The 13100-nt window shown below is 43.9% G+C and overlaps 1 protein-coding gene across 3 annotated transcripts; it reads right to left on the reverse strand.

Annotated features, from left to right (window-relative positions):
• Positions 1–6028: 6028 nt before the first annotated feature.
• LOC120032002 (thymidine phosphorylase-like) lies at positions 6029–12015 on the reverse strand. 3 transcript variants are annotated; one of them, XM_038977907.1, is made up of 12 exons: positions 11903–12015; positions 11534–11595; positions 11002–11100; positions 10396–10572; positions 9451–9653; positions 9220–9318; positions 8661–8790; positions 8458–8576; positions 8095–8257; positions 7553–7780; positions 7256–7396; positions 6029–7091 (listed from the first exon to the last, which is right to left on the reverse strand). In XM_038977907.1, exons 4-12 carry the CDS (start codon positions 10532–10534, stop codon positions 6952–6954), a joined length of 1362 nt encoding a protein of 453 aa, XP_038833835.1. In that variant the 5' UTR covers positions 10535–10572; positions 11002–11100; positions 11534–11595; positions 11903–12015; the 3' UTR covers positions 6029–6951. The 3 variants fall into 3 exon arrangements, with proteins under 3 accessions (XP_038833835.1, XP_038833836.1, XP_038833834.1); XM_038977908.1 differs by lacking the exon at positions 11534–11595 and having other exon boundaries at positions 11903–11921; XM_038977906.1 differs by lacking the exons at positions 11534–11595; positions 11903–12015 and adding an exon at positions 11262–11325.
• Between the last annotated feature and the right edge of the window lie 1085 nt (positions 12016–13100).

A 13100-nucleotide genomic window follows, 5' to 3' on the forward strand; every position in this document is an offset into this window, starting at 1 on the left:
GTCATCAAGGAAGTCAGGGTTTGGTTCACAATGGTCCTCAGAGCGAATCAGTTGACTAACATTTCTCAGCTTGACTTTCTGACCAACAGGCTGGTACAGATACACAGCCACTATAAACTGGAGGACATGTTTAACATCAACAACAAACTGGAAAACCTGTCGATCAAGACAAATGTGAACAGCTGAATAATGTGTGTGTGTCTGTGTTCATGTGGCAGTGTGTGTGTGTGTGTGTGTGTGTGTGTGTGTGTGTGTGTGTGTGTGTGTGTGTGTGTGTGTGTGTGTGTGTGTGTGTGTGTGTGTGTGTGTGTGTGTGTGTGTTACCTGAATGTTTAGCAGGACATTCTAACCAAGTGAGAGAGACTTTGTCATTTCTTCAAACGATCATCTTTATTTAATAAGAATTGCAATAATGAAGCTGGTCGACCCCACACTCTTGAGTGTAAGGCCGAGAGCTCAATGATACAGAAAAAACAGAGGTCCTATATAGCAGACCTAAAAATGCTTAGTCATGGCTGGTTGCACCCCTCCCATGCAGATCGGGGCATCATAAGCTACCTTGGGTTCATCTTGTGGTAATGTTCACCCAGTGTTGTTTCCCCGTACTCTGGCTTAGTTTCTCAGAAGCAAAGATGATTAGAAACAAATAGGGGTTTATTCTACTTCTCAGGCTATCTCTATCTCGGCTCACACCATGTCCTTGACGATACCCACAGACCAGCTGCAGGGAGCTAGAGGGGAACCATCCCTTTACAGAAGCACAGCATTTGTAGTTATGGAAATCTCTTACTATTGTTAAGCATATAATTCAACAATCAATATTCAACAAAGCAGGTAAATACGTAATATTTCACTTACAGTTTTCACACATCAAAGTTCCTGTAGATTGTTAAAACAGGCTGTCACATACTACAGTCGAAACCAAAAGGCTCTTATCTGTATGCCCAGACCCATGACTAAGTCACACAAGACAAGCCTATACTAAAATATAACATTGGATAATTCTCCAAGTAAAAACAGCATAGTATGTTCAATTAAACAACATGGTAGGTAACTCAATAATTTCCTCCATAATGGTTACATAAAACAGGTTACTTAACCTCTTTGGGCTGCAGGGGCAGTATTGAGTAGCCTGGATAAAAGGTGCCCATTTCAAACAGCCTCGTACTCAATTCTTGCTCGTACAATATGCATATTATTATTACTATTGGATAGAAAACACTCTTTAGTTTCTAAAACCGTTTAAATTATATCTGTGAGTAAAACAGAACTAATTTTGCAGCAAACTTCCTGACAGGAAGTGGAAAATCTGAAATCGATGCTCTGTTCTAGGGCCTGCCTATAAATGTGCTTGATATTTATTAGTATACATGCACTTCATACGCCTTCCACTAGATGTCAACAGGCAGTGAGAGAAGAAATGGAGTGTATAACATGATCTGAGGTCGAATAAAAGCTCTTGGCATGAGAGCTTTTATTTCCTGTTTTCTGGAACGCGCGAGAAGTGACCTGGTATTGCCTTCTGTAAAGCTGTCATTATAGACGACTAATATCTCCGGCTTTGATTTTATTTGATACATGTGACAATATCATCGTAAAGTATGTTTTTTCAATATAGTTTTATTAGATTATTGACATTTTTTCGGGACGTTAGGCGTGTTGCTTTGTCTGCGTATGTTCAGGAAGGAGAGCTTCGCGCCACTTTGCTAGCTTTCCGTGCTAATTGACTGGAGAAGAGGACATTCTAAATCCAAACAACGATTGTTCTGGACAAAGGACCCCTTGTACAACATTCTGATGGAAGATCATCAAAAGTAGGACCCATTTTATGATGCTATTTCATATATCTGTCGAACATGTGAACTAGTAGTTTGCGCCCAGATTTTGGGCACGCTCTCGCCATAACGTAAACTGCATGTCGTAATGAAGTTATTTTTAGAATTCTAACACGGCGATTGCATTAAGAACTAGTGTATCTATCATTTCCTATACAACATGTATTTTTTAGTAATGTTTATGAATAGTTATTTGGTCAGAATATGTGAGTGTCAGAAAAATATCCGGACGTTGTGGGAAAAAGATGCTACATTAGCACAATGTATAACCACTGATTTCAGCTCTAAATATGCACATTTTCGAACAAAACATAAGTGTATGTATAACCTGATGTTATAGGACTGTCATCTGATGAAGCTTATCAAGGTTAGTCAAAAATTATATATCTTTTGCTGGTTTGTTACGATCGCTAACTTTTGCTGCTGGTAAATGGCTTGTGTTTCTGGCTATTGTGGTAAGCTAATATAATGCTATATTGTGTTTTCGCTGTAAAACACTTAAAAAATCGGAAATATTGGCTGGAATCACAAGATGCCTGTCTTTCATTTGCTGTACAACATGTATTTTTCAGAAATGTTTTATGATGAGTATTTAGGTATTTGACGTTGGTGTCTGTAATTACTCTGGCTGCTTCGGTGCTATTTCTGGCGGTAGCTGTGATGGTAGCTGCAATGTAAAACTGATTTATAGCTCAAATATGCAAATTTTTCGAACAAAACATAGATTTATTGAATAACATGTTATAAGACTGTCATCTGATGAAGTTGTTTCTTGGTTAGTTTGGTTGGTTCTTGGTTAGTTAGGTTGGCTTTGTGCATGCTACCTGTGCTGTGAAAAATGTCTGTCCTTTTTTGTATTTGGTGGTGAGCTAACATAAATATACGTGCTGTTTTCGCTGTAAAACATTTTAAAAATCGGACATGTTGGCTGGATTCACAAGATGTTTATCTTTCATTTGCTGTATTGGACTTGTTAATGTGTGAAAGTTAAATATTTCTCAAAAATATTTTTTGAATTTCGCGCTCTGCCTTTTCAGTGGAATGTGGGAGGAGTTCCGCTAGCGGAACCCCGGTGCCAGACAGGTTAATGTGTGAAAGTTAAATATTTCTAAAGAATATATTTTGAATTTCGCGCCCTGCACTTGAAGTGGCTGTTGTGATATTGTGCCCGGCTTCGGGCTTGCAGCCCAAAGAAGTTAAGGCAAAAACTAAAGCAGGGTGGTTGGTCGGGGTGGATGAGTGGGCGTATTACACGAACTTCTAGCAACCCCAAGGTTGAGTGTTTGAATCTCATCACAGAAAACTTTAGCATTTTAGCTAATTAGCAACATTGTAACTACTTTTTAGCTACGTTGGAACTACTTATCAAGTTAGCTAACCCTTCCCCTAACCCTTTTAGCTAACCCTTCCACTAACCTTAACCCCTAGAGCTAGTTAGCGTTAGCCACCTAGCTGTTAGCAACAACAAATTGTAATTCGTGACATATGATACGTTTAACAAATTTCAAACATATCGTACGAATTGTAAATTCAAAATGGATAATGGAGATCCACAAATTCAGATACCGTACGAAACGTAACATATCATAGTAAATGGAGTGTTTTGGTTTATATACACACAAAAGAATACGAAATGCTCTGAGACCATGTTGAGAAAACCAGGCACAGCTCATCACCCGTCTAACACCATCCCTACAGTGAAGCGCGTTGGCAGCATCATGCTATGGGGATGCTTTTCAGCGGCATGGACTGGGAGACTGGCAAGGATAGAGGGAACAATGAATGGATCCAAATACAGGCAAATCCTGAATGAGAACCTGCTTCAGAGTGCAAACGACTTTAGACTGAGGCAACGATTTACGTTCCAACAGGACAATGACCCCAAGCATACAGCCAAAGCAATGCTGGAATGACTTCAGAACAGGAATGTGAAAGTCCTTGAGTGGCCCAGCCAAAGCCTAGACTTGAACCCATTGAAAATCTGTGGATTGAAGGACTTGAAGATTGCTGTTTTTCGCCGCTCCCCATCTAATTTAACCTGTTAGTGTGTAGGGGGCGCTATTTTCACTTTGGGAAAAAATCGTGCCCAAATGAAACGGCCTTGTACTCTATTCTAGATCGTACAATATGCATATTATTATTACTATTGGATAGAAAACACCGTCAAGTTTCTAAAACTGTTTGAATTATATCTGTGAGTAAAACAGAACTCATTTTGCAGCAAACTTCCAGACAGGAAGTGAAAAATCTGAAATCAAGGCTTTGTTCCAGGGCCTGCCTATTCAACTGGCTTATATCTATCGATATACATGCACTTCATACGCCTTCCACTAGATGTCAACAGGCAGTGGGAGGTGAAATGGGGTGTCTAGCTTGATCTGAGGTCGAACAAGAGCTTTTGGAGTGACAGGTCTGGAAATTTCATTGTCTTCGAAGGCGCAAGAAGGAACCCCAGATTGCCTTCTGAAAAGCGTTCGGTATACACGGCTAATATCTCCGGCTCTGATTTTATTTGATACATGTGACAATATCATCGTAAAGTATGTTTTTTCAACCGAGTTTTATCAGATTATTCAACGTTTATCGGGACTTTTGGAGTTTTTCGTTGTTTGCGTCGAGAGAAGATGGACATGTTCGCGCCACTTGGCTAGCTAAGGTTGCTAATTCGACAGGAGAAAAGGACATTCTAAAACCAAACAACGATTTATTCTAGACCAAGGACTCCTTGTACAAGATTCTGATGGAAGCTCAACAAAAGTAAGAACAATTTATGATGTTATTTCGTATTTTTGTGTGAAATGTTTAGTCCTATTCTCCGCCCTTTTAGCGGGCGCTGTCTCGCAATAACGCAAGCTGTATGTCGTACTAAAGTTATTTTTAAAAATCTAACACAGCGGTTGCATTAAGAACCAGTGTATCTTTCATTTGCCATACAACAAGTATTTTTATGTAAAGTTTATGATGAGTTATTTGGTCAGATTAGGTGACGGGCGTCTGAAGAAGAGGACCAAGGTGCAGCGTGGTGAGCGTACATACTTTTAATAGTAGATGTCGCCAACAAAACAATAAACAATACCAAAACAAACCGTGAAGCTTAAGGCTATGTGCCATCAAACAAAGTTAACTTCCCACAAAGACAGGTGGAAAAAAGGGCTACCTAAGTATGTGTAACGAACGTCGTCGGGAGAAGGAGAAGAGGACCAAGGTGCAGCGTGGTGAGCGTACATACTTTTAATAGTAGATGTCGCCAACAAAACAATAAACAATACCAAAACAAACCGTGAAGCTTAAGGCTATGTGCCATCAAACAAAGTTAACTTCCCACAAAGACAGGTGGAAAAAAGGGCTACCTAAGTATGTGTAACGAACGTCGTCGGGAGAAGGAGAAGAGGACCAAGGTGCAGCGTGGTGAGCGTACATACTTTTAATAGTAGATGTCGCCAACAAAACAATAAACAATACCAAAACAAACCGTGAAGCTTAAGGCTATGTGCCATCAAACAAAGTTAACTTCCCACAAAGACAGGTGGAAAAAAGGGCTACCTAAGTATGGTTCTCAATCAGAGACAACGATAGACAGCTGCCTCTGATTGAGAACCACACCCGGCCAAACACAAAGAAATAGAAAACATAGAAATAAAGAAACTAGAATGCCCACCCTAGTCACACCCTGGCCTAACCAAAATAGAGAATAAAAGCCTTTCTATGGCCAGGGCGTGACAGTCACATACACATATTTAACAGATATGTGTATGTGAGTGAGTAGTGAAATGCTTGTGTTCATATCTCCAACAGTGCAGTAATATCTCCTTTCTTTCTGTGCCACCAAATGTTTGCATAATATGAAAGTTACCAGGTTGTTAGGGCCATACGGGTCAAACATTTTGTTCTTATATTTTATTATAATAGAGATGTGTGGACATGTGTATTCATATTTAAAAGCAATGTGGAAAGTAGTATCGTTGTTCTTTTGGAAGAATCTGTTGAGTTCATGCTGAGACAAACCAAAAAGGAAAATCCCTACACACACACTAATGAAACTGTCAGTGAAACTGATATAACACAGTCAGCTGTCAATCAACATTTGTCTTGGGTTACTGTGTGTGTTTCTGGATAACAGTCCTGGATGAACTCTGACCTTCACGACAGGTGTGGTGGAAATTCTACCTTTAACTAATAATGAGGAGACAAAATCAATAATCAATCAAGGTATTACATTTATTAAAATTCCTATTATAATATGGAGGCTGGTCGCCCCGCCCACACAGGTGAGATGGAGTGAGAGCCTCCTGTACACAGAGTACAGGAGTGTTTATATAGTCAAGCTACCCCATGCAAGCATCTGCAAAACACGTGACCCAATGTATGTGTATGTGTGTGAGTGAGGGGGGGACAACTGGGTAAAAATGTTTCCTCAGTATGTCGCAACTGAGTGAGGACAATATGGGCCAGGATGACAAGAAGTCACTCCTGACATACTTCCTCTAACAGTAGCTCAACGGTTCCCCCCAAGTTGGGCAAGCTAGCGCCTTTGACTGTCGGCCCAGATGATGTATGGTCGTCCTGGTCACACACACACACACACAAAACATGAATCTTTCGCCCAGAAACAGGCTCCAGACAGAACAATAGCTCAATCATTGGTGTGCAGGATATAACCTTTACTCTGTCTCCAGTTAACTGAAGAGGAACCAGTCAGTTTCTGTCAAGTCTTGGCTGAGCTCCCAGACATCCTGGGGTCATTCTACACACCCAGAACAGTTAGAACAGGCCTCTATTAATGTGCACACACACACTTTTATATCTTATATGAGTTAGTTTCTTTAACCATCTCAAGCCCAATGCCGAGGCTTAAAGAAGGATATTTTAGTACACAAGCATTAGTAAGGTTTAACAGAAAATCCCCTCACACAGTTCCTGGAAACGGTTAACATCTATTCAGTCTCCACAGAATCATGTGACTTTATATGGGTGGTTCAGAGAGGACTTTGAGAGTGAAGAGCAGGAGACACAGGCCTTTAGTTCTGATCTATACATCCTTTAAAAATGAAACACTGAGATTCCCAAAAGCAGGTCATCTCCCAATCAAGCTTTAACATAGAGTGGATTTGTGTCACTATGGCAGTATGATTTCTGCCACTAGTGGCTGTGTGTGTAGCTGGTCGGCGGTCCCCAGTGTCAGCGCCCCTTGTAGACTGAGTCTCTGCTCTGCACTCAGCGCCGGAGTCTCGTAGTGGACACGCAGCCATGGCTGCCCTGGGGTCAGAGGGCAAAGGTCGAGTCAGATCAGGGTGACACTGACCCCTACACCCCTCACACCCTAACACACACACACACACACACACACACACACACACACACACACACACACACACACACACACACACACACACACACACACAGGGTCAGACAGTTCTCACCTTTCTCCACCTTCTGTCCCAAAGACACCAGAAGCTCCGCCCCCACGCTGTGATTGACAGGGTCTCCGGCCTTCGAACGTCCCGCCCCCAACCTGTGCAGCACCTGAGCAATGACCATGCCATCTATGTCCAGCACTGTCCCTGCAGACACCAAAAGACAAAGTCATGAAGTGTATACGTGTGAGTGCATCTGTGTGTGTGTGTGTGTGTGTGTGTGTGTGTGTGTGTGTGTGTGTGTGTGTGTGTGTGTGTGTGTGTGTGTGTGTGTGTGTGTGTGTGTGTGTGTGTGTGTGTTACCGAGGCCCTCTGTCTCCAGTTCTGGCTGGTAGTTTGCCCTTCTCAGGATGCTGTAGTAGTCTGCGTTGGTTGAACAGAGTGATGCAGCGATCTGACTGGTTACTCCCTGACCAATCATCATGTTCTGGAACTTTTCCAGGGCTGCACCATTCTGCAGGGTTTTAGAGATCACCTTTTTACCCTCCTCCAGGCTCCCTGCACGGCCAATCATCCACAACAGCAGCCCACCTACACACACACACACACACACACACACACACACACACACACACACACACACACACACACACACACACACACACACACACACACACACACACACACACACACACACACACACACACACACACACACAGAAGATTGACTTGAATTTGAAGGTAATGACTTAAGAATGACTTGGAACTTCCACAGCTTCTGTGTTTAGACTGTAGCTAAGCCCGAGCAGCACTGACATTCTAACTAGGTCTTGTTCTGCTTGGTTTTGGTCCAAAGGAACCAATTCACTGAGTTTGTGTGTCTGTGTGTCTGTGTGTATTCCTCACCCAGACTTGTGACCAGCTCCAGTATGTCGTCAGGGCCCCTCCCCTTTAGACACTCCAGGGACTCCATCACTTCCAGAGTGTTCCCCACACAGCGACCAATAGGACAGTTCATACGACTAAGCACCGCCCCCGTACGGATCCCCAAACTGTTCCCAACTGTCACCTGCAGGAGAGAATGGGGTCACGGTAAGGGTCAGGGGTCTGCTTTTTGTTATGTCCTTTCTATTCCACACTTGACAACCAGGTGAGTTCCTAACTAAATCAACAACCTTATTTGATCAATCAAGTACAAGGCAGGAGTGAAAACCCTCCAGACATTGAAACAAGAATGGGGTAAAGGTCAGGTGTCAGTGTTAGGGTTACCATGGACTGGGCCAGTGACTTGGCACTGCCCAGGTCTTTGTAGAGAGCTGCATTCCCAAACTTCACATCCAGAACCAACGCACTCAGAGACTCAGCACCCTTCTTAGAGATGATAGAGCCTGGAGAGGACACACACACTATTCACATGTTCATTTCTCTACTTTGAAAGGTAGTCCAGTTTGCTGTTGTTGTTGTTGGCAGACCTGTGATGAGTGGGAGGCTGTCGACTGTAGACGTAACGTCTCTCAGAGCGTACATGACCTTGTCAGCAGGCACCAGGTTATCTGTCTGTCCTACAATGCAACAGCCAACCTCCTCCAGGATTCGATGCAGCTGAGGATGGTGCCACAATATCACACGTTAATAACTTGAGAGAGACAGAGAGAGAGAGAGAGAGAGAGAGAGAGAGAGAGAGAGAGAGAGAGAGAGAGAGAGAGAGAGAGAGAGAGAGAGAGAGAGAGAGAGAAAGACAGAGAGAGAGAGAGAGAGAGAGAGAGAGAGAGAGACAGAGACAGAGAAAGAGAGAGAGAGAGAGAGAGAGAGAGAGAGAGAGAGAGAGACAGAGAGAGAGAGAGGCAGAGAGAGAGAGAGAGAGAGAGAGAGAGAGAGAGAGAGAGAGAGAGACAGAGAGAGAGAGAGAGAGAGAGAGAGAGAGAGAGAGAGAGAGAGAGAGAGGCAGAGAGAGAGACAGAGACAGAGACAGAGAGAGAGAGAGAGAGAGAGACAGAGAGAGAGAGAGAGAGAGAGAGAGAGAGAGAGTACCTGTTGTACTGACTGATAGACGTTATAACCAGGGATGGACTCCAGTTTGTCCAGCGTGCCGCCTGTGTGCGCCAGACCTCTGCCACTTATCATGGGTACCTATGGACACAGCTTCTGATAGTCACACACACACACACACACAGAAACACACACACACACACAAAGAAACACACACACACACACACACACAAAGAAACACACACACACACACAGGTGGATCCAGGCAGGTACCTTGCAGCCGCAGGCAGCCAGAGCAGGAGCCAGCACCAGGCTGATCTTGTCCCCCACTCCACCCGTCGAGTGTTTATCCACCATTAGCCCCTCCCACTCTGCCGGCCATGACATCACTTCCCCTGACAGCATCATCTCCTTCGTCAGTGCGTGAGTCTCCTCCGCTACCATTCCCTGCAGCCAGATTGCCATCAGCATGGCTCCTATACACACACACACACACACACACACACACACACACACACACACACACACACACACACACACACACACACACACACAATGAATCAATCAATCAAGTTTATTTTATATAGCCCTTCGTACATCAGCTAATATCTCGAAGTGCTGTACAGAAACCCAGCCTAAAACCCCAAACAGCAAGCAATGCAGGTGTAGAAGCACGGTGGCTAGGAAAAACACACACACATACACACATGCAGACACGCACGCACGCACTCACACGCACACACACACACACACACACACACACACACACACACACACACACACACACACACACACACACACACACACACACACACACACACACACACACACACACACAGACACACACACAGACAGACACATACACATACACATACACACACGCAGACACGCACTCACACACACAGGCACACACGCGCACACACACACACACACACACACACACATCAGATGAGAATTTCAACTGTAGAGTGCAGGTTTTGGCCTGAGCTTGACTATTGATACTCAGTCTAAAGTGTGTGGGGGTCTTCCTCTCTGCAGACCTATGGTCTACCATCTGCCTTGTCTGGCATCTCACCCACTGTGACTCTGTGATCTACCTGCACATCGCTGGATGGTGTGTGTGTGTGTGTGTGTGTGTGTGTGTGTGTGTGTGTGTGTGTGTGTGTGTGTGTGTGTGTGTGTGTGTGTGTGTGTGTGTGTGTGTGTGTGTGTGTGTACCAATCTGACTCTCTTGGATGGTCTTGTCCTTGACACCCTGTACGAAGTCTCGGATCTCCCCAGCGCTCAGCTGTTCACCGTTCCGTTTCTTGCGGATGTGCTCGGGGAAAGTGGCTGTGCTCTGCTCCTGGTGCGCCATCCCTGCAGCTGACTGATACACAGTGGACTGACACACAGCTGCATGTGACAAGTAGGAGAGGAAAGTACACGAGGGATTGTTTTAAATCACTAAACTATTGTGTGTCTGTGTATGTTTCAACAGAATATGCAGAATGAATACACTCCTGATCACGTGTAAATAGAGTTCACTCTCATAACTGCCACGTTGCGTTCCTTCTCTCCCTTTGCTTGTGGACTTCAATGTACAACACATCAGCTGTATGTGACCAGGCAAAACAACATTTCCAAGCCAAACCTCTACAAAAAACCTACATCTTTGTTACCATATTAGCTAAAGTAACGGCACACATCGTCAGCATAGTTAATAGAACTAACGCGTTAGTAAACCTGCTACAATCATGCAGTAACGTTAGTGTAACAGTCAGTTAATTAACAGTTACACAAGTGGGCCCCAGTGGCAATAAATTTGTAAAACCAAAATCTTACCTTGACTTAGAAGAGTTCTAGTGTTGTGTTGGAAAGTCTGTTTGAGCAGGGCGTTTCTGTTGGCTGAACTAGCCAGCTGGATTTGCCAGAAAAACGAAACTGAAAAAATATATATAATATTAAAAACAATAATAATCTCTCTTTCTTGATCTATTTCTCTCTTGCTTCTCCTTAATTTTGGAAGAAATTAATTTGTTCAAAACTGTTCAACTATTGTCTTTCTCTCTCAGAGTCAACTGCCCATATCATGGATTTCTCACCTTTCCTGTCGGGTGGTGATAGGTCTCTTTTCTGCCATCTAGTGGACATTTTGCACTGTTGCCCTCAGCTATGTTTGGACCGTTATTGTCCACGTTTGCAGTGATCTAGTGTACTATGGAAATAGATGTCTCTCCTATTCTTGGCACTTTGCCCAGTCATATTTAATGTTAGAACTTCCTTTCTAGGCGTTCTGAGGATTCTAGCTTTGAGTTAAATGTGTTGATAACATATCTACAGTATTTCACTTTTTAATGTGCGTAGTATTGCTTACTAGGTGTTGTCCAATGAATTCTGTAACCACTCCCTCTTCAAATCAGGGCTGATTGGAAAAATCTGTTCAAAAGAGGACATTGTATTATCATTTCTTTGTACTTCCTGAGGAAGGCCATGCAGCCGAAATTGCGTCTGAGTTTTAAAACTTTATTTTCATTGAACATGCCATACAAATAAAGGCATTTTAATTAATTGTATGAAGAGTGCCTTGGTCCTCCTTTCTTTTTGATGACCAATTTACCCCTTTTACCAAAGAGCACCTTCTGTCTACCAAATTCTACTATTGTGTTCCTCAGCAGTGCTTCCCTTCCTCCTCTTCTATTCTACATGTGTCTATTAAGGTTTTCAAAACTTCAGAGTTTCCTACCTGCACCGGAACGCGGCTCCTGAGCACTGTCGTGTCTTCCAACCTTGACAACACACCGGTCAAATACCCCTCTCTGTCTGTCTGTCTGGATCGACTAGTGGCCAATGGGTGTGAGTGGTGGAGTGGGTCAGTTAGTCATTAACTACTACAGTGGTCACAACTCACCACGAATCAGAAAGGGAAACAGTCATTTTGACCTGAATACATCTGACCCTACCACATCCCCTCATCCCAATACCCTCACCCCTCCCCTTACCCTCACTCTTCTTCTTACCCTCACCCCTCCCCTTACCCTCACCCCCTTCACATCAAACCTATAATCCAGTATATTAACTCTATCCATTATCATCAATCTTTACCTGTCTTCCTCTACCTGTACCCTCCCTGATCCTTACATCTGACCCTGGTCTATACCTGTCTTCCTCTACCTGTACCCTCCCTGATCCTTATATCTGACCCTGGTCTATACCTGTCTTCCTCTACCTGTACCCTCCCTGATCCTTACATCTGACCCTGGTCTATACCTGTCTTCCTCTACCTGTACCCTCCCTGATCCTTACATCTGACCCTGGTCTATACCTGTCTTCCTCTACCTGTACCCTCCCTGATCCTTACATCTGACCCTGGTCTTTACCTGTCTTCCTCTACCTGTACCCTCCCTGATCCATACATCTGACCCTGGTCTATACCTGTCTTCCTCTACCTGTACCCTCCCTGATCCTTACATCTGACCCTGGTCTATACCTGTCTTCCTCTACCTGTACCCTCCCTGATCCTTACATCTGACCCTGGTCTATACCTGTCTTCCTCTACCTGTACCCTCCCTGATCCTTACATCTGACCCTGGTCTATACCTGTCTTCCTCTACCTGTACCCTCCCTGATCCTTACATCTGACCCTGGTCTATACCTGTCTTCCTCTACCTGTACCCTCCCTGATCCTTACATCTGACCCTGGTCTATACCTTTCTTCCTCTACCTGTACCCTCCCTGATCCTTACATCTGACCCTGGTCTATACCTGTCTTCCTCTACCTGTACCCTCCCTGATCCTTACATCTGACCCTGGTCTATACCTGTCTTCCTCTACCTGTACCCTCCCTGATCCTTACATCTGACCCTGGTCTATACCTGTCTTCCTCTACCTGTACCCTCCCTGATCCATACATCTGACCCTGGTCTATACCTGTCTTCCTCTAC

Source organism: Salvelinus namaycush, chromosome 38 (assembly GCF_016432855.1).
Source record: "Salvelinus namaycush isolate Seneca chromosome 38, SaNama_1.0, whole genome shotgun sequence".
Taxonomy (NCBI): domain Eukaryota; kingdom Metazoa; phylum Chordata; class Actinopteri; order Salmoniformes; family Salmonidae; genus Salvelinus; species Salvelinus namaycush.